This window comes from Lissotriton helveticus, chromosome 7 (assembly GCF_964261635.1).
Source record: "Lissotriton helveticus chromosome 7, aLisHel1.1, whole genome shotgun sequence".
Classification (NCBI taxonomy): domain Eukaryota; kingdom Metazoa; phylum Chordata; class Amphibia; order Caudata; family Salamandridae; genus Lissotriton; species Lissotriton helveticus.
Window position 1 is genome coordinate 86213762 of NC_136068.1, and position 26300 is coordinate 86240061.

Genomic DNA, 26300 nt, shown 5'->3' on the forward strand with positions numbered 1-26300 from the left:
CAAAGAAGTAGTATAGGAGAGAAAAGGGGTCCTAACTATCCCCCTAGACCATCTCCGTTTTTTAATTTTTAATCCTATCCAGGGAACCCATGAATACAAATTGGGAAGGGTATCTCTGAGTTAGTTTTACACTCACATAATCACTGCCCATTTAAATGCAACTTACTGCATGGATCCCAGCACATTTATGTTTGTTTGGTCTTCCCCTTCCCTTTGCTCCATCCCAGGCGTTGGTCTGTGCAGGGATGTTGTAGCAGCCCTATGATGAAGCATGCCACTACTTAGTGGGTGAGGGCAATTTTAAAACAACCACACGTTTTCTAAGAGAGGGGTGGTTTTTTGGACACCCACCTCCGGTTTTGTGGTTATAGTGTGTGCATGACAGGGAGGATGGAAAAGGAGCAGAACCTCTCTCCCCTCCTTATTTGAGTGATGATGTAGAAGCGAGTAACCCTTAGGAGTTACAAGTGATGAAACTCACTGCAAGCAATGTAACCTATCATGAGCTGAAGTTCGAAGTCTAGTAAGCGATGAAGCTCACATGGAAAGATACCCAAGAGTGGTGGCCAAGCTCCATGGAGGTCAAAGCGATGAAACGATAAAGGCACCAGGTGTGCAATATGATGTCAAATGGGGCCTACTGTGAAATGAATACACCAATCCATAGGCCCACAGAAGATAGAGCCCATGAAAGCGTGGGTGATCGAGCCACCCAAGTGGCGGTTGTATTGTATCCGTGTCTAGGAGGCTGTATCTAGAGTAGAGCATTTTCATTTATAGCGGCCACACCAGATGAGCTGTGTCCATCGCTAAAGCGACTTTACCAGCAGTTAGCTTTGTCTTTTTTACCACTAGTCATTCACCGTCGGCATTTCGGCCTTTGCCAGGTATTGGGTCATATATACGTGAACGACTTTTTATTTAAATTTCAACCAAAGCAAAGGTGCACCACCCTAAGGTTCTAATGTTAAGTACAAATCAAATGTCCATATTCAACAATTCTTTGATGTTTCGTGTTGAATATGGACATTTGATTTGTACCTAACATTAGAACCTTAGGGTGGTGCACCTTTGCTTTGGTTGAAATTTGACTGTTTCCCATTTGGGAACTAGTAGTGTGGCGGTGGGTACTATACAGTGTGCACACCACTCCCACCCGAAATAGTGGGTACTTATTAATAGAGTATACAATCTGGGTTAGGTGCTGTCATATAAGAGGTTCCACTGTCTGCAATTCTTTCTCTGACTTTTTATTTAACTTGTTGCTAGGGAAACTGATAATTACAGATTTATCACACTGGACAGGTACTTCTCTCCAGTGAACCAGAATTTGCAGATTTCAGCAGAAGCATTGTTTCAAGCTCAGATTAGAGCAAGTGTTATTAAAATAAATACTGCTCTTATGGTGCCTCACGGTGGCAGATACTTCTATGTTATCCTCTCACCTTTTAGTTGCCGACTTATGATTTCAGGTAGTAAACAGGTACTAAAGCACTGAAACTTTGTCTAAACAGTATTTACTGTTTCTAGTTGACAGACTGGTCTTTTGACTGTGTTTTGAGGAAATACTTATATACGTAAAGGTCATTCAAACAGTGAAAAAACGATTCCTCCTTTGTCATGAACATTTTTTGTTTCTATTTTCTGAATATTAATGCTAACTAGAGATACTGTTGTCAGAGCAGCAATTGCTTGAAAAGGGCACTTGGAGTACACAAATTGGAAATGTTCATTCTACTGAATGATGTCTTGCATCGTACAGTACCGCCTATTGAGAGAAATACATGCATTTATATAATGTACAATACTGCTCTGAAGAGCTCATTCGTTTTAGAAAGGTCCTTCAGGGCTCAGGTGTGGACATACATTTCAAGGGCTCAGATGCGGCCATAAAATAAACTTCAATGGAAAATCATTTGAATGATTTTTTATTAAATGCAAAATAAAAGATGCCATCTTTTTTTGCAAGAAGTGTTTACATGTAGACTTTTTTTCAGCTGAGTGCACCAATAGCAGACACACGTCCAAGTGATACAAATTATTTATCCTTGGAGTTAGAACGAATGTATTGTTTCTGAACTTCCCTACAAACCAAAATCATTTTATGTTACTGAATACCATCTTCAGTACGATCTGGTGATTTTTTTTCCTGAGAAAACTTTGCATTTTTTAATGGTGTTTGGTACCCTCAGCAGTGTGTGTTAAAATGGCAAAACAGAAAGGTTTGTGCCACTTAATTTGCCTTTTCCAATCTTCGATTTCTATAGTGAACCAGAGGTAAAGTATTGGTTCAGAAAGTTACAGAAAACGATGCTCCAACATAGGTAAAAGTAAGACGTTGTCAAGTCTCTTACAATATACAACAAAGTGTGTGAAGGTCCGGCTCTTGTCACAGCAGCCATGGGGATCAGACCTCTGCATGTCCTTTCACTGCCACAAGTTCAATAGGAGTTATTTTGTTTGTTGTTTTCCACCAGCAATTCTTTAGTTACTATTCTTTAGCCTATTTAAAGTGTATTTGTTATAATTCATCCAATGACTTGAAGTGGGTGGAGATCGAGGCCACATATTAGTTCAAAGAGCGAAAAGGTTTGGATAAAATACTTTGAAACATCACAACAACGTGGCTTAAATGATGAAAGAGATATATACTGTTTCATTCATACTGCATCATGAACAGAAGAGTGGTGAATGAGGATCCCATGATGTGATCTAAAGAACAAAAGGTATATAGGGTGGAAGGAGACAGGGACATTTGTTAATTGCAGCTAGATGTGGGGAGCATTCGGATAGACTGGAAGGGGAACAGAGATTTCAAATGAACCTTGGTCATCGATACCAGAGGTTTGAGGACAGATTTATTTGAGGACAGATTTATTTTACATAAACCGGAGGCGCTTAATGACAATATTGAATGCATCAGGGGCCAAACGTTGTTTAATTTTTGTTTTAGTTATTCACAGAATAGGTCTAAATATATTCAATTGTTGGACCCGGCCTCGTGGCGTGGTCCTCATTGGCCCGTAGTGATCCCTCCTGACCCGTGCAGCTCCCCTTGGCCCCGATTCCCCCGACCATTACCTTCATGACCCACACCCCCCGACACTGGGCTTCCCCGTCCTCTCCCTCCATTTTCCCTGGTACCCGAGGCCGATGCCCATGTCCCTGCACCTAAGATGGCCGCCCCGGCCCCAGCCCGACCTCGGCCTTCGGTGCCATACCCGGCCAGGGGGTAGAGCGATCCCTGTGAGCGAGAGAGGGAGGAGTAGCTCGATCACACCTTCCACCTCCCCGAGGGCTGGCTCCAGGCCTGCTGAGTGTCTGGGATCCCTCCAGACCCACCTTGAAAGGATGAAAGGAGCCGCCGAGGCGGAACCCACAACAACCGACCCCCAGGTGCTAAGACCTCCGCCTGCGAGGACTCTGGACATCAAAGGCGAGAAGTCCTATATGAAGTGTTGCTCTGGATGACCAAGCCAGTTGTATCCTGGACTACGTGAGCCCTGCTGACCTCGTCGCGGCTCCTACCGAGCAGAGAAGGACTTCTACTCGACGACCACCTGAGCCCTGCTGACGCTGTCGCAGCTCTTCCGCAACCTGAAGAACTACCTGAGCCCTGCTGACGCTGTCGCAGCTCCTGCCTGGCAGAGAAGGACTTCTGCCCGAGACCACCTGAGCCCTGCTGACGCTGTCGCGGCTCCCCATCAACCTTGAGAAACTCCTGAGCCCTGCTGATTCGATCGCGGCTCCCTACAGACCGTAAGAACTACCACATCCTTACTCGAGCCCTGCTGATCCGATCGTGGCTCAGAGACTATCCCGGTCCGGCTGGACCCAAGATCACCCCGTATCCCCCGACTCGAGGATTGAGAGCTGTGCGCCGGATACACACCCGCAAGTGACTTTGAACCTTGAGACTGTCCCGCTACCCTACCCCTACCGAGACTCTTTGAGACCTTGCTCGCCTGTACATAAGAATCTGTGGATCATAAAGATCCATTCTTGCTTAAAGATAAAGAATACGTTCTCTTAATACCCCGGTGTGGTGTCCCTTTGTCGAGTGGTACTAGCACAGCGCGTACGATCTTAGATTCGAGGTCCTCCCCCTGAGGATCTCCCGCCATTACTCGGCGGTGTTCCTAGGAGAGGTGGGTCACAGGGTGGTCAGGTGCGAGTCTGCCCTCCCCTGGGATCGCCCCTCTAACATTGGTGGCTAGCGACGGGATCCAAGCCCATAATCTAGAGATCGTACAGAAAGCGGCTGACGTACTACCAAACAAAGATGACGGAAAAGAACACCAAGAGTTCCACGGAAGCCGACGTGAGTACCCCGTTCCGTGCGGAACGGCTGGAAGAGTACACGCACAAAGAACTGAAAGAATTTTGCAAAGCACGAGGCATCGCTACCACAGGCCTGAATACGAAGGAAGCTATGCAGAACGCCTTACAAGCTTGGGTCGAGTCCGAGGAGGAGGAGCAGAGCAGTCGACCGAACCCGACCCCAGCCCAAGGGTGGGCAGCAGCGCTCTGGTGCAGAGCAGCGCACCAGATGGGGGCCTCTCCCCAGAAGAGCTCGTGGACAGAGAAAGAAACCGAAATCATGAACTTGAACTGGCAAAACCTAAGATTGAGTGCGAGTTGAAGCTAGCGGAGAAGAAGCTAGCGGTAGAACAGCTACGAGTGCAAGAAGAGTTGGAGGAGAAGAAGCTCCAACGGGAGCACGAAGACAAGAGACTCCAGCTGGAGCACAAACGCGGCCTGAAGGAGATCGAGCTAAAGGCCCGGAGCGAAGAAAACCGACCCCCGGGGAACCGAGAAGCCGTTTCCCCGGTAGAACCGAAAGTCCACATCCCCAAGGATGTGGTGAGAGAATACTATAAGAACAATGATATCCAGCAATGATTCAAGGCCTACGAAGTCGCCATGACCTCCCACCGAGTTCCGCAGAAGGATTGGGGAGCTGGGTTGTGGGGTCGATTCCTGAGTGAGGGGAGAGACACCCTGCTCGATCTGCCGTCCTCAGTGCAGACCTCCTACAGCCACATGAAAGAAGCCCTCCTCACGAGGTACGGACTCTCCCCCGAGATGTATCGCCAGCGGTTCCGAGAGTGCAAGAAGATTCCCGGCACCACGTGGGTGGAGTACGTGAACTTCTATAGTCGAGCATTAGAGGGGTGGATCAAGGGCAGCAAAGTTACCACCTTTGAAGGACTCATCGACCTCATTGCATGGGAACACTTGTCCGCGAACTGTTTTGTGGACCTTCTCCAGCATTTGCTGGACAGCAAGCTGGCAGACCCAAGGAAGCTGGCAGTGGAGGCCGATCGCTGGGTGAACACCCGGGTCCCCCGGGGCCCCGTAGGAGACTACCATAGAAGCAGTCCGGGATCTCCCCGCCAGAGGGGAGGAGGGAACCAAGGAAGGCAAAGGGATTCCCAGTCAGGACCCCAGCGTAGCCCCTCCCGAAGCCAACCCCAGACCTTACCCGCACCCCCGCCAGCCAACCCCGCTCCCCCAGGTAACCGTGGGCACCGGGTCACAATTTCCTGTTTCCGTTGCCTAAAGCCAGGGCACTACGCCAGTGACCCCCAGTGTCCCCTGAGCCCGAAACCCTCCACGACAGCTCCCCCAGCCCGACAGGTAGCCAACGTAGCCCTAGGGGAGGAGATGGAGGACACTGAAGAGTGGGAACTCGCTGCCATGGCCCTAGTCTCCCTAGGATACCAAGAGATGATCCCGGGGCCCCCCTACCGGATAATACCAAGAAATACCGGCAACTGGTGACGGTGAACGGCCACCGAGTGGAGGCTCTTCGCGACACTGGGGCGAGTATCACCGGTATCCTCAGCCACCTAGTCAGAGAGGATCAGATCCTTCCGAATGTCCTGTGCCCCGTGCTGTCCGCTGACAACACCGAGAGTGTTTGTAGAATGGCCCTAGTACCGTTCGAATGGGGAGGGGTGATAGGAAAGTTAAGAGTCGCTCTCCGAACCTCCCAACCTGTAGACTGTCTCCTGGGCAACGACCTAGAAAGTTCCCTGTGGAGACAGGTGGAGCGCAAGACCCACCTGGGCATGATGGGCCTACCCGAGTGGGTGTGCGCCACCACCCGATCCATGTCCGCCCGACAACCCCCCCTCGGGGCAGTCGACGCCGAGCCTTCCAGCCACAGCCCTGTAGAAGAGGATAGGGACGACCGAACTGAGCCCACCGGCCTCTCCCCAGGAGGAGAGCCCATCACCGAAAATGAACCCTTGCATCCCGAGCCCGCACAGATCCCGGAAATAGATAATCTGCCCGAGTTGGCGCAGTGGCGTCACAAGGGGGGCCCCTCCCGAGAGAAGTTCTGCCGGGAGCAAGCCACTTGCCCATCCCTGGTCGGACCCCGGCAACAGGCCGCGGCCCAAGCTGCGGGCGACCAAACTTGAACCCATTCCATGTATTGGGAGAATGACCTCCTGTACAGTGAACAGAAGTCTGCTGAGCTAGGGTCAGCCCGAGTGCTGGTGGTACCCCTACGCTTCCGAGACTTCCTCCTGGGCCTGGCCCACGATGTACCCCTGGCGGGACACTTGGGCAGGACAAGACCTATGACCGCCTAGTTACGCACTTCTATTGGCCCAAGATGCGAGCGAACGTAGAAGCCCACTGTAAGTCTTGTCTCATGTGCCAGTCTAGTGGGAAAAGTGGAGGAACGCGCAAGGCTCGCCTCCAACCCTTCCCCGTCGTCAGTACCCCCTTTGAGCGGGTAGGGATCGACATAGTAGGGCCCCTGGACCCTAGAACCTCCCAAGGTCACCGATTCATCCTAGTCCTGGTGGATCACGCCACCCGATACCCCGAGGCCATCCCCCTCCACACCATAACGGCCCCCGTGGTGGGCCGAGCGTTAATGGGGATCTTCTCCCGAGTGGGATTTCCCCGCGAGGTCGTGAGCGACCGCGGCACAAACTTTATCTCCAAATACATGATGTCCCTGTGGCAACAATGTGGAGTGTCCTACAAATTCACCACCCCGTATCATCCCCAAGGAAATGGCCTAGTGGAGCGGTTTAACCGGACACTGAAGGGGATGATCATGGGCCTAGAAGAGCCCCTCCGGCGCAAGTGGGACGTCCTCCTCCCCTGCCTCTTCTTCGCCTACCGGGAGGTCCCCCAGAAGTCCCTGGGGTTCAGCCCGTTCGAGCTGTTGTACGGGCACCCCATCCGGGGGCCCCTCAGCTTGGTCAAGGAGGGATGGGAGACGGCCCCCGAGAACCACCTCCAGATGTGTTCCGCTACATTCTCACCCTCAGAAACCAGACACGGAAATTCCGAGCGCTGGCCGAAGCCAACCTCGAAGCAAGTCAGGAGGAGATGAAGCGCTGGTATGACCAGAATGCCACTCTGGTCGAGTTTCAACCGGGCCAGCAGGTCTGGATGATGTCCCCGGTGAAACCCTGCGCCCTCCAAGACAAATGGACCGGCCCCTTTAAGGTCGTGGAAAGGAAAAGCCAAGTGACCTACTTGGTGGACGTCCAGTCCCCGCGGAACCCCCTTCGGGTCCTCCACGTGAACTGCCTCAAGCCTCACTTCGTGCGGACGGAGTTGAGCTTGCTCTTGGCCACCGTCGACGGAGCGGAAGAGGAAACGGAGCCTCTCCCTGACCTCCTGTGTGCCAACGAGAAGGACGGCTCCGTAGACGGAGTGAGCCTCTCTTCCTCCCTCACTCCTCAGCAGCGTGAGGACTGCCGCCAACTCTTGGGGCAGTTCCCTGATTTGTTTTCCTTGGTCCCCAAAATCACCGACTGGTGTGTCCACGACGTGGACACCGGAGACAGCCCGCCGGTACGACACCGAGCCTACCGAGTGCCTGACCGAGTCCGGACCTGCATCCAGGCCGAAGTCTCGAAAATGCTCGCCCTAGGAGTGGTCGAGCCCTCCGACAGTCCCTGGGCCAGCTCAGTGGTACTGGTCCCAAAAGCCGCGGCCCCTGGGTCTGTCCCCGAACTTCGGTTTTGTGTGGACTACCGGGGGCTCAACGCCGTCACCCGAGCAGACGCCCACCCCATTCCCCGCGCGGATGAGCTCATCGACCGCCTGGGGTCTGCTCGCTACCTGAGTACCTTCGATCTGACCTGCGGCTACTGGCAAATTGCGCTCACAGAGGGAGCCAAGGAGCGGTCCGCCTTCTCCACCCCGGACGGGCACTATCGCTTTCGAGTGATGCCGTTCGGGATGAAAAACGCCCTGGCCACCTTTCAGAGACTGGTGAACCGAGTCCTGGCCGGGCTGGAAGAGTTCAGTGCCGCATATCTGGACGATATCGCGGTGTTCAGTTCACAATGAGACGAGCACCTCCGGCACCTCTGGAGGGTGTTGCTAGCCCTGCGCCAGGCAGGCTTGACGGTGAAAGCCAGCAAGTGCCAGATCGGGCAGGGGTCAGTGACCAACCTAGGCCATCAGGTTGGAAGCGGGCAGGTCGCCCCTCTCCAGCCGAAGATTGATGCCATCCTGGCCTGGGAACCACCCACCACCCAAACCAAGGTCCGAGCCTTCCTGGGCCTCACCAGCTACTACCGGAGGTTTATAAAGAATTACGGCAGCATAGTAGGTCCCCTCACAGAGCTGGCGTCCAAAAAGCAGCCCAAGCACGTGCAGTGGACCCCCTCCTGTCAAAAGGCTTTCGACGCCTTGAAGACCGCCATGTGTACTGCCCCTGTGCTTCAAGCCCCGGACCACTCCAAGGAGTTTGTGATCCAGACGGACGCCTCCGAGCATGGCATCGGAGCCGTACTGTCCCAGCACAATGGGGAAGGCATAGATCAACCCGTAGCCTTCATCAGCAGAAGGTTACTGCCTCGAGAACAGAGATGGCGCACTATCGAACGAGAAGCGTTCGCCGTAGTCTGGGCCCTAAAGAAACTCGGACCCTACCTGTTCAGAACCCACTTCCGAGTCCAAACAGACCATCGACCCTTGAGGTGGCTCATGCAGATGAGAGGAGAAAACCCCAAACTGCTGCGATGGTCAATTTCCCTCCAGGGGATGGATTTCACAGTAGAGCATCGCCCTGGTACCGACCACGCCAACGCTGACGACCTCTCCCGGTTCTTCCGTCTCAGCGAAGAGAACCCCCAAGAGGATGGGTAGTTCTCCCCGACCTTCAGCTGGGGGGGGGGGACACGTGTTGGACCCGGCCTCGTGGCGTGGTCCTCATTAACCGTAGTGATCCCTCCTAACCCGTGCAGCTCCCCATGGCCCTGATTCCCCCGACCAATCCCTTCATGACCCACACCCCCCCGACACTGGGCTTCCCCGTCCTCTCCCTCCATTTTCCCTGGTACCCGAGGCCGATGCCCATGTCCCTGCACCTAAGATGGCCGCCCCGGCCCCAGCCCGACCTCGGCCTTCGGCGCCGTACCCGGCCAGGGGGTAGAGCGCTCCCTGTGAGCGAGAGAGGGAGGAGTAGCTCGATCACACCTCCCACCTCCCCTTGAGAGATGAGTTTCGATCACCCATCCGGCCTCCCCGAGGGCTGGCTCCAGGCCTGCTGAGTGTCTGGGATCCCTCCAGACCCACCTTGAAAGGATGAAAGAAGCCGCCGAGGCGGAACCCACAACAACCGACCCCCAGATGCTAAGACCTCCGCCTGCGAGGACTCCGGACATCAAAGGCAAGAAGTCCTATATCAAGTGTTGCTCTGGATGACCAAGCCAGTTGTATCCTGGACTACATGAGCCCTGCTGACCTCGTCGCGGCTCCTACCGAGCAGAGAAGGACTTCTACTCGACGACCACCTGAGCCCTGCTGACGCTGACGCGGCTCTTCCGCAACCTGAAGAACTACCTGAGCCCTGCTGACGCTGTCGCGGCTCCTGCCTGGCAGAGAAGGACTTCTGCCCGAGACCACCTGAGCCCTGCTGACGCTGTCGCGGCTCCCCTGCAACCTTGAGAAACTCCTGAGCCCTGCTGATTCGATCGCGGCTCCCTACAGACCGTAAGAACTACCACATCCTTACTCGAGCCCTGCTGATCCGATCGCGGCTCAGAGACTATCCCGTTCCGGCTGGACCCAAGATCACCCCGAATCCCCCGGCTCGAGGGTTGAGAGCTGTGCGCCGGACACACACCGGCAAGTGACTTTGAACCTTGAGACTGTCCCGCTACCCTACCCCTACCGAGACTCTTTGAGACCTTGCTCGCCTGTACATAAGAATCTGTGGATCATAAAGATCCATTCTTGCTTAAAGATAAAGAATACGTTCTCTTAATACTCCGGTGTGGTGTCCCTTAGTCGAGTGGTACTAGCACAGCGCGTACGATCTTAGATTCGAGGTCCTCCCCCTGGGGATCTCCTGCCATTACTCGGCGGTGTACCTAGGAGAGGTGGGTCACAGGGTGGTCAGGTGCGAGTCTGCCCTCCCCTGGGATCGCCCCTCTAACATCAATAAACTGCAAAATCCTTCAGAAGAGCTAGACAAAGCTCGAAATGCATCGAGGTGAAATAATTTTGTAATTGCTGGAAGAAATATAAAGAACACATTTTCAAAAGGGTAGAGGAAATCGAGAAGCAGAAGAAAATGCTGTAAAGTATTTCCTTGACTGACAAAAACTTGATAAAAAAAAATAGGACTTCGAAGTTCAAAACACATGCATATAAGATTAAGAGTTACGTTTACTCTTGGATAAGGGGCGATTCTTTGAAATTGTTTAGCCAAAGCCACAAGGATGCTGCACTAGAAAGTGTTTTAACAGGGTAAACTCATTTGAGCTATTGTGTCTCATGCTAGGCCTAGTGACTTTGATACTGATGGTTTGTGTATGCCTAACAAGGCATTGCTCCCTGCACGAGCTTAGTTCTATGGGCAGTAATAATCCCCTTGTTCGCGGTCCCTTTACAGGAATTGTTTAATAAAATTTCTTTCTTACTCTCTAGTTACTTCAGCTGATATACTTACTCTTCTGTTGTGCCCTGCTATGGTGTGCAGTCCCAGTGTCTTGAACAATAGGAATTTGAACATCTTGACCGTTCGCTACAGGTCGTGTCCTGCTCTACTTTTTGAGTGTGCTTTACTATAAGGGACATATTTCAGAATGTGCTTTGTGTATTCATTTACATTACCAGCAATGTCCACTGCCAGCACTATGCATGTTTGACCTAACAGCATAAGAGATGCGCTGGTGCACATCACCATTACTTTACCACAAGGTGAGTGCGCTGGGATCTGCAAGTTAGCATCTCAGTCTGTTGCTACATAGTGTTCATTTCAACAGGAGGTAAAAGAACGTGCAATATGCTCTTCCCTTGGAACGTAAGTTATATGCATATTTAAAATGGCCAGGGACTTTTTCCAGAGTATGTCTGTAATCAGAGTGTGTGTATATACAAAAATGGAAAGGACAGTACTATTAAAAAGAAAAATCAGTCATCGCCCATTCATAGGACCATGTGAGTAAGAATCAATAGGAAAACAAATGAGTGTTTGCAAACATTGTCAACAGCGTTCCGACCTTTAAGGTTGCTTCCATGGTCTACATATGGACATATTTAATTGTTGAGCACAATATGAATCTAGTAATAGGAGATAGCTCCTACCCTTTTTAGGTCTCGTGGCATTAACCGCGCGAAAGCGCGGTCTCGCCAGAGACCTATTGTGAGCGACTCAGCTTTCCAGGAGACAAGAGCTGGCCACGCGCATGGGATCGGAGCGATCGGAGCGGGCTACGCGCGCGCGAACGCGCTCGCTGTGGCTATCTCCTGTCTCCTGGGAAGCGCAAACACACACTCATGCGCACACACAGACACACACACACGAGTGCCCACGCACGCACACATACAGAGACGACACCCCCCCGCTGTCGCACACATACACACACGCGCGCACACCCACACACACGAGCGCACCGACCCCCCCTACAATTAAGGCCCACTTACTGCCACTTCGGACTTCTGCAAGTCTTTTCAGTGTACCCCGTCTACACTGCTGTCAATCGCCTCCCTTGATGTGTACTACCTCTCCGTTGAATCCTACTGTCCGTCTTCATGTTTACCATCTGAAAACTGCCAGTCAATTAAAAGAAAAGCCCAGAGACCCACTGGACGACTTGAATCGCCCTCCTCGCCCACTCCCAGTCTATCTTCCCCGCGTCACGTGTTGATCCCCAGCACGCGCATGCTGCCTGCAGGCTCGTCGGCCGCCCGTCGCACGGCACCATGGGATATGCAGTCCGAGCTTGTGCGGAAACTGGCACTACTCTCTGACTCGTGAACATCAACTCCCGGCAAGCCCTGAGGCGGGGAGCGGCGCACCGCTAGGCTGTGTTGCTAAGGCCTGAGAGCTGCGGTGGTGCCAGAGGGGCAGGAGGTAAGGGAGAAGGGGCACAAGGAAAGGTGGAGGCTACCCAGGTCTGTGGGAATTGCAGGGAGGGGCGCGGCTGTGCATGGCTGGCACCGAGCGGGGTTGGCACGGGGGCCCACTTCCAGCCTAAACTGCTGCAGAAAGGCATGTCCCTGGGCGGGGGCGGCTGCAGAGCCCGGGAAGCAACGCGTAGGACAGTTACACAGACAGTCATTGCAATGCCATGGTAACCCTTTAAAATGAATGCACTCTGTGCATGTCAGTTTATTGTTTCTGGATTTAGTGCAGGGCGATAAACTAAATGCGCCTGCAGATTTTCAGTGTTTTGCTGCAGACACACTCACTTTGCCCAACTGTATCAACATTGTTGCATTTAATGTATTTTTGCTTCATTCTTATAACGAGGCTGTACATGTATTTGAATTCTTTATTGCTTCAGTTGTACACGAGATAAACTGTAGAATACTGTGTACACAAGCGGGTAACCTAAAGTGTGTGGTTCCATTCCTTTCCGTGCGTTAATATGCAAAGTTGTGGTTTTAGACGCGATATCTGTGCAGCGTGTCTAGCTCAGCTGTTTCAATATTCACTGTTGCATGACAGTTTGTTATTGACTCTGGAAACTATGTAGTAGTTTAGCTGAAATACAGGCACTTTCAGGAGGCTTCAGCCCCGTGCGTGAGGTGCATCATCAGAGCTGTGTGAATAATAACTGCATCAGCCCCGTGCGTGAGGTGCATCATCAGAGCTGTGTGAATAATAACTGCGTCAGCCCCGTGCCTGAGGTGCATCATCAGAGCTGTGTGAATAATAACAGCTATAAGCCCGTGCGTGAGGTGCATCATCAGAGCTGTGTGGATAATAACAGCTGTAAGCCCCGTGCTGCGGTGCATCATCAGAGCTGTGTGAATAATAATAGCTGTGAGCCCATGCGTGAGGTGCATCATCAGAGCTGTGTGAATAATAACAGCTGTGAGCCCGTGCCCAAGGTGCATCATCAGAGCTCTGTAAATAATAACTGCGTCAGCCCCGTGCGCGAGGTGCATCATCAGAGCTGTGTGAATAATAACTGCGTCAGCCCTGTGTGTGAGGTGCATCATCAGAGCTGTGTGAATACTAACAGCTGTGAGCCCGTGCGTGAGGTGCATCATCAGAGCTGTGTGGATAATAACAGCTGTGAGCCCGTGCGTGAGGTGCATCATCAGAGCTGTGTGGATAATAACAGCTGTGAGCCCGTGCCTAAGATGCATCATCAGAGCTGTGTAAATAATAACAGCTGTGAGCCCGTGCCGAAGGTACATCAGAGCTCTGTAAATAATAACTGCGTCAGCCCCGTGCGTGAGGTGCATCATCAGAGCTGTGTGAATAATAACTGCGTCAGCCCCGTGCGTGAGGTGCATCATCCGAGCTGTGTGGATAGTAACAGATGTAAGCCCCGTGCCTGAGGTGCATCATCACAGCTGTGTGAATAATAATAGCTGTGAGCCCATGCGTGCGGTGCATCATCAGAGCTGTGTGAATAATAACAGCTGTGAGCCCATGCCGGAGGTGCATCATCAGAGCTGTGTGAATAATAACAGCTGTGAGCCCGTGCCTAAGGTGCATCATCAGAGCTCTGTAAATAATAAGTGCGTCAGCCCCGTGCGTGAGGTGCATCATCAGAGCTGTGTGAATAATAACTGCGTCAGCCCGTGCCTAAGGTGCATGATCAGAGCTGTGTGAATAATAACTGCGTCAGCCCCATGAGTGAGGTGCATCATCACAGCTGTGTGAATAATAACAGCTGTGAGCCCGTGCCTAAGGTGCATCATCAGAGCTGTGTAAATAATAACTGCGTCAGCCCGTGCCTAAGGTGCATCATCATAGCTGTGTGAATAATAACTTCATCAGCCCCGTGCGTGAGGTGCATCATCAGAGCTGTGTGAATAATAGCAGCTGTGAGCCCGTGCCGGAGGTGCATCATCAGAGCTGTGTGAATAATAACAGCTGTGAGCCCGTGCCTAAGGTGAATCAGTGCTGTCAGCCCAGTGCGTGAGGTGCATCATCAGAGCTGTGTGAATAATAACAGCTGTGAGCCCCTGCCTGAGGTGCATCATCAGAGCTGTGTGAATAATAACAGCTGTGAGCCCGTGCCTAAGGTGCATCAGAGCTGTGTAAATAACTGCGTCAGCCCCATGCGTGAGGTGCATCATCAGAGCTGTGTGAATAACAAGTGTGAGCCCGTGCGTGAGGTGCATCATCAGAGCTGTGTGAATAATAACAGCTGTGAGCCCGTGCCTAAGGTGCATCATCAGAGCTGTGTGAATAATAACTGCGTCAGCCCCGTGCGTGAGGTGCATCATCAGAGCTGTGTGAATAATAACAGCTGTGAGCCCGTGCCTAAGGTGCATCATCAGAGCTGTGTGAATAATAACTGCGTCCGCCCCGTGCGTGAGGTGCATCATCAGAGCTGTGTGAATAATAACAGCTGTGAGCCCGTGCCTAAGGTGCATCATCAGAGCTGTGTGAATAATAACTGCGTCAGCCCCGTGCGTGAGGTACATCATCAGAGCTGTGTGAACAACAACTGTGAGCCCGTGCCTGAGGTGCATCATCAGAGCTGTGTGAATAATAACTGCGTCAGCCCCGTGCGTGAGGTGCATCATCCACATTGCTCAGGTCACCCAAATTCCTGCACTCTCTACCACACTACTTTCAAGAACAGCATACTCTTGCACACACTCTCACTGCTCACCAATTCAAAGTTTGCTAAAAATGTTATGCAACGCATTGTCATACACAATGCCAATAACTCAAACTTTAATGTTGCAAGACCTATTGCATTGTAAATGCTTGTTAATTAAGTGGCCACTCCGTTATGCCCAGGGTCCACCAAAAATTGTTCATGACATATTTTTAACAGTCATGTTGTTTGCATTTTTGTATATAGACACACTATTCCTTATGTCTTGTCTTCATAGTGTGATCACTTTAAGGGCTCGACAGTTCTCTAATCGTAAATATCAGAAGTGCAATACACTCTAAGAAAACTTCTAAATGATGAAACTGTTCTAATGGGCTGGTTCCTAATAGCCCATTGTGGTGTATCAAAGCATATCAAAGATATGGGTAATTCAGTGCCCATTGAGTAACTGAGACTATGGAAATTGATCCATAGTGAACCACAGTTTCTTAGGTTATCATTTACACAGGTTCCTTTGACACATTGGTTTGCCCTTGTGTTTATATACACCACGAATGAAAAGGACAGATGGGAAGGATATAAGGTGGAAATGACTAGTCGATCCTGGCGAGCCCCGCGTTGCCGTGTTTGCTCCCCCGGAGAGCGGAGAATGTGGCGCTGTTCCATGTGGGACTCGTTCATGCGGCAGGGGTGGGGAATTCCTATCTCCTGACGCCCGAGACATCTAGATTTCTTAGGAGGGCAAGAGGTTTTAATTTGTATTTTGTCCAAAGGACAAGTAGACAGTTTTATGGTAATCGGATGCACAGCTGTTCAACCCCGTAGGTCACAGCCCGTTAATAAGTTGCTCTGAGCAGTTTATTGGCAGTGAAAGGGTCAATGCTAAAGCTGGGGCCTTCACTTTAATTTCCCCAGAGCAGAACAACAAAATGATAAAGCAGAGCTCAAAGTTGGAGCCAGCTCCATAAGCTCTGTGGCTTCCAGGCCCTCCCCTGGTCCTTTTATTTTCTTCAAGCATGAGACAAATATCGAGCTTCTGCAGCTCCAGTACACTTGCAGCAATGGCACGTAAGAGGCTGCTTTATCTGCCTCTTGGCCCCTTGCTCTGACTTGAACTGTTTGACCCCTGCCTTGTATTCTCTGCTCCACTACTGGGCCTCATAGGGCCCCAACATCCCTGTTCATCTCCAACTCACTTTGCTTTCCCTTCTCATGCACCTCCTCCTTTGCACTTTGCCTTTCCTGTACACATTATGTTACACCCGGTGCCTGAACCTGCTAACCCCACCACCCTCTGCTGCCCTCTCTGACATCCTTGACCCACTCCCCTTGGCCTCTCATATCTTATGTCATCGAGGGCTTAAATAAAGCTCATTAAGCTCATTAGTTTCCCCATGGGCTTTCATGCAGGCCTAAGGCCACCCCCAATTCTGTACTTGCACTAGGCCTCTCATCTCACTTTGTGCCTGCACCAGGGGCATTGTGAATACACCGCTGTAGCAACTACAGCAGCTGTGGAGTTTTTGATGGGCCTCCTCAGTCTGCTGGTCCGCAGACAAAGGCCCATAATGGACTTGAAAGGGTGGGTGAGTGAAAGGATGGATGAATAGATGCATGTATGAATAAGTAAAAGGGTGGATGTACAGATGCATGGATGAATATGTGCAAGAGTTGATGACAGATGCATAAATTAATGAGTGAAAGGTTGAATGGATAGATGCATGTATGAATAAGTGAAAGGGTGGATGTACAGATGCATGGATGAATATGTGCAAGAGTTGATGACAGATGCATAAATTAATGAGTGAAAGGTTGAATGGATAGATGCATGTATGAATAAGTGAAAGGGTGGAGTATAAATGCATGGATGAATACGTGCAAGAGTGGTGATAGATGCATAAATGAATGAGTGAAAGGGTGAATGGTAGATGCATGGATGAATGAGTGAAAGGCTGGATGGATAGATGGATGAATGAGTGGAGTGAAAGGGTGGATGTTTAGATGCATAAATGAATGAGTGCAATGATGGATAGGTGCATGGATGAATGAGTGGATGGATAGATGCATGTATGAATAAGTGAAAGAGTGGATGTATAGATGCATGGATGAATACGTGCAAGAGTGGATGATAGGTGCATACATTAATGAGTGAAAGGGTGAATGGATAGATGCATGGAGGAATTAGTGAAAGGCTAGATGGATAGATGCATGGATGAATGAGTGGATGGATGTAAGGATGTATATGTGAAAGAATGGTAGGATAAGTGCAAGGGTGAGTGAAAGGATGGATGGCCTATTGAAAGGTTGGATTAATGGATGAGAGAGTAGATGAATAGATGGCTGAGTGGGTGGGGGATGGATGGGTGGAAGGGTTGATGGATCCAGTTGAGCGTAAAGGTGGATGGAGGGATTAGCGAAAGGATCAATGGATATACGAGTGAAACGGAAGATGGATGGGTGAAAGGGTGGATGGATGAGCGAAAGCATAAATGGAGGAATTGAAAGGGTAGGTGGATGGATGGGTGAAAAGGAGGATGGATGGGGTGGGCGGATGGATGAGTGAAAGGATGGATGGATGGATGGATGGAGGGAGGGATGAGTGAAAGGGTGGATGAATAGGAGTGAAAAGGAGGATGTGTGGATGAGTAAAAGGATGGATGAGTAAAAGGATGGATGAGTGAAAGGAAGGCGGGATGGATCAGTTGGATCGATAGGTTTGGAGATGGCAGGATAGGTTTGAACAGGGGCTTCGTGAACGCCGCGCTTTAACAGCTGCAGTAGAGGTCGAGTTCTTTATGGGCCTCTTCTGCCTGCAGCTCGGCAGACAAAGACTCGTAATTAATGTGAAAGGATGAATGGATGTGTGGGTGAAAGGATGAATGGGTGGAAGTGTGACTAGCCAGATGGATGGATGAATAAGTGACCGGGATGGTTGAGTGACGGGGATGGTAGATGGACAAAGGATGTTATAATGAAGGAAAGGGTGAATGAGTGGATGGGTTACAGGGTGTAAGGATTAGAGAGTGAAAGGATGGATGAGTGTAAGGATAAATGGATGGATGAGTGGAAGGATGGATTGATGGATGGGTAGAAGGGTGGGTGTATGGATGAGTGAAAGGTAGGGTGGATAGATGGAGTGAAAGGTCGGGTGTATGGATGAGTAAAAGGATGGATGGATGGTTGAAATGGATAGGTTTGGAGATGGATGGGTAGGTTTGGATATGGATGAGCTGATGTACTGACGGATGAACAGATGGACGAACAGATTGGTGAAAGGCTAATGGATAAAAGAATGAATGGGTGCCAATGTAAAGGTGAAATGCTAGATATCAGTGGGTGAAAGGATGAATGGATAGATGCTTAGATGGAAGAGACAAGAGAGCTATTCTGGAGAGGATTCCAATGACTTTTCGCTTGCTTGGGTTCATAAGAACTTTGGATCAACGTGGGGGGTATTTTAATTTTCTGGTTACTCACTTGGCCTACACTTTGCTCCTTTCTCTTGGGATTATCAGGTAGGCGTGGTGCTGTTAGCCAGCGCGTTTTACTAGACAGCTAGTATTTGGTCTCATAAAGGCCACCTTGCCATAGAAATTCCTGGCACTGAACAAAACTACTTTGTAAAAGAGCAGAATGCGTTCACACACAATGAAGCCAGCTCAAAGATAGGAAGAGATAGCATTTTAATAAAAACAAAAGGTCTTGGTTATATCAGATTTAATTACGGGCTCAACGGTTAAAGTCACAAAAGTGCACCCATGATATATCTCCTTGTATTAATACAGATTTACGTTTTTCCTGAATTCACATGAATTTCCTTAAGTAGGCCACGAAAACATAGTCCTAGAAAATATTTGTGAATTGCATCTTAGCATGAGTAAATATGAATATGCCTCAGCAGAAATCTGTTGAGTGCTTACAAGTTCACTTTTTCTCCAACCACAATTTTCCCAGCCCTGGAAGAACCTTTAATTCTGCCATTGTCAGGGGTAAATTTCTGACCTTTCTCAGTATGGGAAAAGATTAGAGAAGAGCTGGTGAAAACCTCCAAAATTCAAATCCTTCCATAGTATTAGCCTGACATAACCAGAGAGGCTATTATCAGAGCTCTTCTATAAAGAGATTGCAGCCATTATATGAAAGCGCACTACATAGCACCAAAGGGAGAAGTGGATTTTGTTACGGGACAAGTGGATTTTGTTACAGGACAAGTAAATTCATGAAGCTACTTGTCCCATGGACAAGTACATATTTCATTAAATTCCACAGCCCTGCGGTATAGTAAACAACTTCCGATGGAAGCATTGTTGGATTACCAAGGGACTACTTTGCCGTCACTGCATCTATGCCTAAATGGCATTATATCATTTTCTTTCTGTCAGAGTGTTATTCAAAATAACAATATTTTCACGTAGCCACTGTTCATCAGTCTCTCTGGGCAAGAGGGCAGTCCTTCCACTTGGAGCCACCAAATGTTTGAATATTTCAAAGAGAAGCCTTATGTGAGTGGGTCAGATTGGTGTCTATCCATAGCTCTGGAAACCTAGAGAAAATTACATTTTTATCATGGAATTACTTGGGCACGATAGGTCGTTGGCTTAATCTGCCAAGACCTCCTCACTAGAGGGGTGTAAGATTCCCCCCTACATTAACTTTTTTTTTTTTTAACATGAAGCACCAAGTGATATTTTGATAAAAAAATGTTGCACTTGAGGATACGCTTTCATTTCAGTGGATTAGAGAATAGTTGAGTGGGGGGGGAACTTACAGAACCCAATGTGGTTATAAATGGCATCTATTAAATAAGCCTTTGAGTGAAGGGTGGGACAGGTAGAGCAAAGTGACCTCTAAATAAAGTACAATGCAAAGCATACACAGTAGAACAGCAAATGGGAACATGCCTCCACACTGAGGTATACACACAGAAATATAAATATTTACAATAGTTGGTCTCACTACAGGGGCAGATTACTTTCATGGCCTCAAGTTTCAAGAAGTGGATTGTTTTAAATCTCACAATGTCTGGTGTCCACATTTTGCCATCTCCCCCATGCCTCCTAGTCTAGGGTTGGACACAGGCCCTACCACACCTTCTCACCTGTGCACTTGTGAATTTATCCGTCCACTCCTTGCAGAGGGGGGCACTTGCACACTGGAAGCTGAGTGCCAGAGCCACACAGCCGAACTCGTTGAGGTAAATGAGGAGAAAGCTACCTGAAAAAAATAGTGAATTATTAGCCACGAGTACAGAAGATGTGCAAGGGCAAACAGACATGTTCAAGGTCACAGCTTCTTTGTTAGAAAATGAAAGAGAGTAGTGAAATATCACTTAAGGGAAAGGGCAATAACTAGAAAAAACCAAAAAAGAAACATTAACAGGGATTTACAATATGTCATGGTACTTATAGAGCGCACTGTCACCAGACGGTCACCTTGCGGTGTCGCCTATTCGGCTTCCTGGCGATGATACTCAAAACCCTGTGGAACCCCTCCTGGCTTTCCCTGTGAAGTGTCTACTCCTGGGCACCCCCAGGGTGAAGCCAGGCATCCTTAGCGCTGTTGGGGCTGGTGTGGAGGCTAAGCAAGCTATTGCCCAGAGTTGCAGCGTGGGGCCCGTGATTAGAATAGGCACAGAGGCGAGAATTAACAGGTCCGAGGAAATTGAGCCCGAGACCCTGCCGAAGCGGGAATCGAACCCTGGTCCCTGGCCAGAACTCTGCATCAGGGTCTGCCGCTCTAACCATCGAGCCACACTCCTCCACACAATAGTATAGAAAGTGATCTACTGGATCTGAATAATATTTAAGGACTCAGATTCCTTATCTGCATGTATGCAGGTAATGTGTAGGGCCCTGGCAGGTATAGATTTCTCAAGTTACAGGGTCATACACAGCGCAGAGCTTCTGGAGAGACAGCACCATGGACAGGTTATGGCGGTCGAAGTCCTTTTGTACTTTAGGACAGTGATTGTGGATTAGGACCTTCAAAGAAAGGAGTTGCAAGAGAAATAGGGTACTAGGTGCAATGCCAGAGTACATACTGGGGTCTCGCAGGGGCTGCACCACTGTCTTGTCCAGCATGAGCGGGGAGCGGACCACCTTGGCCAGCTCGGTCTTCCGGTGCATCTTGGTGATAAGGAAGGTATCCGTGAAGAGTAAGCCATGGACCTCCATCTAGAGAAAGAGAGAGAGAGAGATAGACATGGCAGTTAGTTGGGATATGCATTTCTGTGGATGCACCATAAGGAGGCTGACCTGTATCTGCAGATGGGTCATACACAGGTTTCATCCACATCTTCATGTGTGCAGCTCTTATCCACAACTGGTCCATAGGAGTATGTGTGGTTTATCTGTTCCCTGTGTGTGTGTGTGACCTGTGCACAGATTTAGTTGATTGTATGGAATATGTGATGTTACAATGCGATCAAAATAATCGCGGTATGTAACATCGCAGTTTTTACAATGCAAGTCGTTACAACGACTTGCACTGCAGGGCGCTGGACTAAGGAGTAGTAAGATTTACTATTCCAACACCAGTCTACGTACAGTTGGGAAGGTGTTGGAATAGTAAATCTTACTATTCCTTAGGTTATAGCGCCCTCAAGTGCAAGTCAATGTAACGCTTGCGGTGTAATGGCAGCGTTCTAAATGTATTGTGGTGTAATCACCGCGATGTAAAGGATGTTTCCCGTATACCTGGGGCTGTACCTGGGCTCCTCACTCTCGCTATATCTATAGGAATGGACAAGTGAGGTCCATATATGCCTGCATAGGAGTAATACACGTCTAGTCCATACCTGCATATGTGCAAAGTACCCATGCCTAGTTCCAAAATTGCATATGTCTACTGTAATCAGGCAAGCTATATTTGCAGGTTGGACTCAAAAGGTCTCTTTATCTGCAAATATATAGGCCACGGCATGCAGGTATATATGACATATGCAGATCCACAGCACGTACAGTTCAGATGCCCAGTATGTATATGTATGCATTCTTATTCCACAGCCACACATCTGGTGCTGCACACCGGTCCAGCCCGTGTACCTGCATGACCAACTCTTCACTTGTTTAGCAACATATTAACACTTAGCAGAAGGCCATTCGCCTGATATTGTGAGTGGGTGAAAGGCAGTGCTTAATTCGAGCAGGTGGTTTATGGTGCTCAGCACTGGCACTTACTTGTCACACCCGTCACCTGTGACTGTCTGCCACAAGGTGGCACCGTCTGGCTAATTTAGAGATGACCTCAACCACAGAAATTATTAATTCAATATACATTAAAAATTAATATTACCTGCCGCCCAAGCAATTCTTATAGCTTTGGTGGCGTGAAATAGTCTGAATTGTTACACTTGTAGGAGTATGACGGTTAGTAGTTGTGTTTGTGATCATTGGTAGCACAGCAGGGGCAATGTGTGGTGCAAGCTGCAGTGACCTCCTGACAGATGCCCTGGCACATATATTTGATTTACAAATTAAGCACTGGGCAACTGACAGGCAGGGAGGGCAGTGGAAGAGAGATAGGTGCCAATCCTTAATGTAATAAAAAGGAGTGTTTGTGAGGATTGAAGTCCTGTAAAGCTTTTCAGTGAGCAGTATAGCTAAGAATGAATAGAGACAGTCAATATGTTGCCATGGTAGCTGTCTGATCACAGCAAGTAAATCTGTCAAAGTTCACCCTACCACTCCATACCCTGTCTTGCCCACTGATAAAATGTTAATGTTGTCCTGCCCTGAGATACTAACCCACTGTCTGACTAAAGGGGAAGTCAAAATGTCTGGAGAAACACTGGAGGGCCAGAGGCTGGCATACATACATAAAACACAGCAAAGGATTCTGGGATAATATACTCTGGCACTTGAGGAAAAAGAGAGGTGACTGAGCGTCCACACACAGGACTGATCAGGATTGAATAGTAGGTCGGTGCCTTGGTAAACCCATCTCAGCATGGCATGTGGAGGGTAGGCCACCGGGGCATTGCATGGCATCTCATCAACCAGATGGAGGCTGTGTTTTGGGGAGCTGGTGAGGCATGTGGCCTGTAAACTGCCTCTCCTAGTCAAATGACTAATGTATCCTTCTACAAGGCTGCACAATCTAGGCTGTTTGTCACTGCTGTACTCATTATTTAGAAGTTTTATAGGATGCTACCCTTTCCCTTTAGTTACTTCGGAGCACTACTCTACAGCATATTCTATTATAGCCTTAGAGCCCGTCGTAGCGGGCTCTACCAGCGATGAAAGGGCCGAGCCACAGAGTAAACAATCTTTTACTACCTGAGTAAGGAGGAAGCAGACACGTTGCAGTGGAAATATATTTTAATTCTTTGGGGAGTTCATGTGTTTAAGTCACTTCATTAGTATATCATACTATATATACATTAATCAATGTTCTGTAACCGACGATTTGTTTACAATGAAGTTTAACACCTTAACCGCGGCGGCAGTTCCACCGGGGTGCGGCGGCTTTGAAGAGTGGGCGGGGTCACGTCGGCCAACGGACGTGCACAGCACTACGGAGGTAGTGCTCGCGACGGCCGTTGGCCGACGGGTGCAACGAAAGGGTTAAATGAAAGATTGAAAGGGACATTTTCATGTGTTTTCATGCACCAGTTGGAGGTTGGTTTACCTTTCAGGTATGGTTTAAGTGCATTCCACATTTTGGGGCCCTAGTCTCCCAAAGATCTTCCTCTATTTTTCAACTCTTTAAATGTTGATTGGTGGGTTAGAAGCGCCGTTGCAGAACGTGGGATTTAGGTTGAAGTATAAAAGGGGCAACGGGCTGTGCAGGTATTTAGGCCTTTGGACTCAGTAGGATTTGTGAACCATGCAGAGGACCTTAAACTTGAGCCTTGCACAGGGGTGTTAGAACAATTGTTGGAGTGGTGGTGCTGGGCAATAACATTACCTCGCTAAAGGCATAATCGATATTGGACAGTCTGTTTTTAAAAACTCAACAAACTCTGCCAGAGGAAACCCATTTGACGGGTCCCTTTATTGTTCATTCTCCAGTTAAACTCTTTCAAGTTTTATGAGGTGCTTGCTGCAGCTCCCACAGCCCTAGTTTCAGCGCCGCCGGCCTTCCATACTCTGGGAGCAGCGAAGTGATTTTAGGGTCATTTATGGTGGTTCTGTTTGCGAAAGTTCAGTCCTGGTTTAGAGTTGGTTTAAGGAGGCTGTCTTTTTGAAAGTTCAGTCTTGGTGTAGGGTTGGTATAAGGTGGTTGTGTTTGCAGAAGTTCAGTCTTGGTTTAGGGTTGGTATAAGGTGGTTGTGTTTGCAGAAGTTCAGTCTTGGTTTAGGGTTGGTATAAGGTGGTTGTGTTTGCAGAAGTTCAGTCTTGGTGTAGGGTTGGTATAAGGTGGTTGTGTTTTCAGAAGTTCAGTCTTGGTATAAGGTGGTTGTGTTTGTAGACGTTCAGTCTTGGTTTAGGGTTGGTATAAGGTGGTTGTGTTTACAGAAGTTCAGTCTTGGTTTAGGGTTGGTATAAGGTGGTTGTGTTTGCAGAGTTCAGTCTTGGTGTAGGGTTGGTATAAGGTGGTTGTGTTTTCAGAAGTTCAGTCTTGGTTTAGGGTTGGTATAAGGTGGTTGTGTTTGCAGAGGTTCAGTCTTGGTTTAGGGTTGGTATAAGGTGGTTGTGTTTGCAGAAGTTCAGTCTTGGTTTAGGGTTGGTATAAGGTGGTTGTGTTTGCAGAAGTTCAGTCTTGGTGTAGGGTTGGTATAAGGTGGTTGTGTTTTCAGAGTTCAGTCTTGGTGTAGGGTTGGTATAAGGTGGTTGTGTTTGAAGAGTTCAGTCTTGGTGTAGGGTTGGTATGAGGTGGTTGTGTTTTCAGAAGTTCAGTCTTAGTTTAGGGTTGGTATAAGGTGGTTGTGTTTGCAGACATTCAGTCTTGGTTTAGGGTTGGTATAAGGTGGTTGTGTTTGCAGACGTTCAGTCTTGGTTTAGGGTTGGTATAAGGTGGTTGTGTTTGCAGAAGTACAGTCTTGGTTTAGGGTTGGTATAAGGTGGTTGTGTTTGCAGAAGTTCAGTCTTGGTGTAGGGTTGGTATAAGGTGGTTGTGTTTTCAGAAGTTCAGTCTTGGTTTAGGGTTGGTATAAGGTGGTTGTGTTTGCAGAAGTTCAGTCTTGGTGTAGGGTTGGTATAAGGTGGTTGTGTTTTCAGAAGTTCAGTCTTGGTTTAAGGTTGGTATAAAGTGGTTGTGTTTGTAGACGTTCAGTCTTGGTTTAGGGTTGGTATAAGGGGGTTGTGTTTGCAGACGTTCAGTCTTGGTTTAGGGTTGGTATAAGGTTTTTGTGTTTGCAGAAGTTCAGTCTTGGTGTAGGGTTGGTATAAGGTGGTTGTGTTTTCAGAAGTTCAGTCTTGGTTTAGGGTTGGTATAAGGTGGTTGTCTTTGAGAGTTCAGTCTTGGTTTAAGGTTGGTATAAGGTGGTTGTGTTTGCAGAAGTTTAGTCTTGGTTTAGGGTTGATGTTAGGTGGTTGTCTTTGAGAGTTCAGTCTTGGTTTAGGGTTGGTATAAGGTGGTTGTGTTTGCAGAAGTTTAGTCTTGGTTTTCAGCTTCTATGTCAGCTCAAAGTAGATAACAGTACTATGGCATCAATGTCATTTCACCTTTATAACTTATGATCAGAGAAAATGCTGCATTCCTCTTGTGGCGTTTACAATACTTAAAAGTAGGATCAACAACTAACTTCATGCACAATACCTCGTGAAAGGAAGAAACTATGCACAAAGGTATAAACCCCCACACAGTCAATTTCTGCTTGCAGCAACTTTCACAAACCTCCTAATGGATTTGGTTTGAACCTTTGCATGCTTACAGTGACCACCAGAAGCAGCCAAATGATCACAGACCAGAGCCAGGCCATCCGATTGGTTTTTGTAGGTGTGTCAGATGCAACAGGTTTGGTATTAATCTGTTTCAATAGGCCGATGAAAGGTGCAATCTACATGGGAATGTATTATGCAACATTGTGCACTTTGAAGCAGGGGCATACCCCATCTGTAATTCCAAAGTACCCGGGGGTGCAAAAAACACAGATGCAAAGGCCGATATCTTTCCCTGGCACTTCCCGTAGCATGTGCCCTTGGACGGTGCAAGACTCCAGTCAATATCTGCACAAGTGTAGAAGGGAAGTGGTTCAGCCCTTATAGGTCCCTATAGCACAACAAACCTACAAAGCTGGTACATTTTTGAACTTATGCAGGTTGAACACATTTTAAGTCATACATGCGCAGTGTACGCGGGTTGGTTTAGAACCAAATATGTGCATCCCACACA

General features: G+C 48.8%; 1 protein-coding gene across 3 annotated transcripts in view; it reads right to left on the reverse strand.

The window, feature by feature from the left end:
- Positions 1 to 26300, reverse strand: part of LOC144768144 (pleckstrin homology domain-containing family G member 6-like) — a 191000-nt gene that overhangs the window by 11666 nt on the left and 153034 nt on the right. For all 3 annotated transcript variants that reach the window (XR_013598486.1, XM_078651579.1, XM_078651580.1), the window contains exons 12-13: positions 21064 to 21196; positions 20122 to 20237 (exon numbers count right to left, since the gene is read on the reverse strand). Coding sequence is in view for 2 of the 3 variants with exons in the window: in XM_078651579.1 (XP_078507705.1) it covers positions 20122 to 20237; positions 21064 to 21196 (249 nt within the window). In the remaining variant the exon portion in view is untranslated. The remainder of the gene's footprint in view (positions 1 to 20121; positions 20238 to 21063; positions 21197 to 26300) is intronic.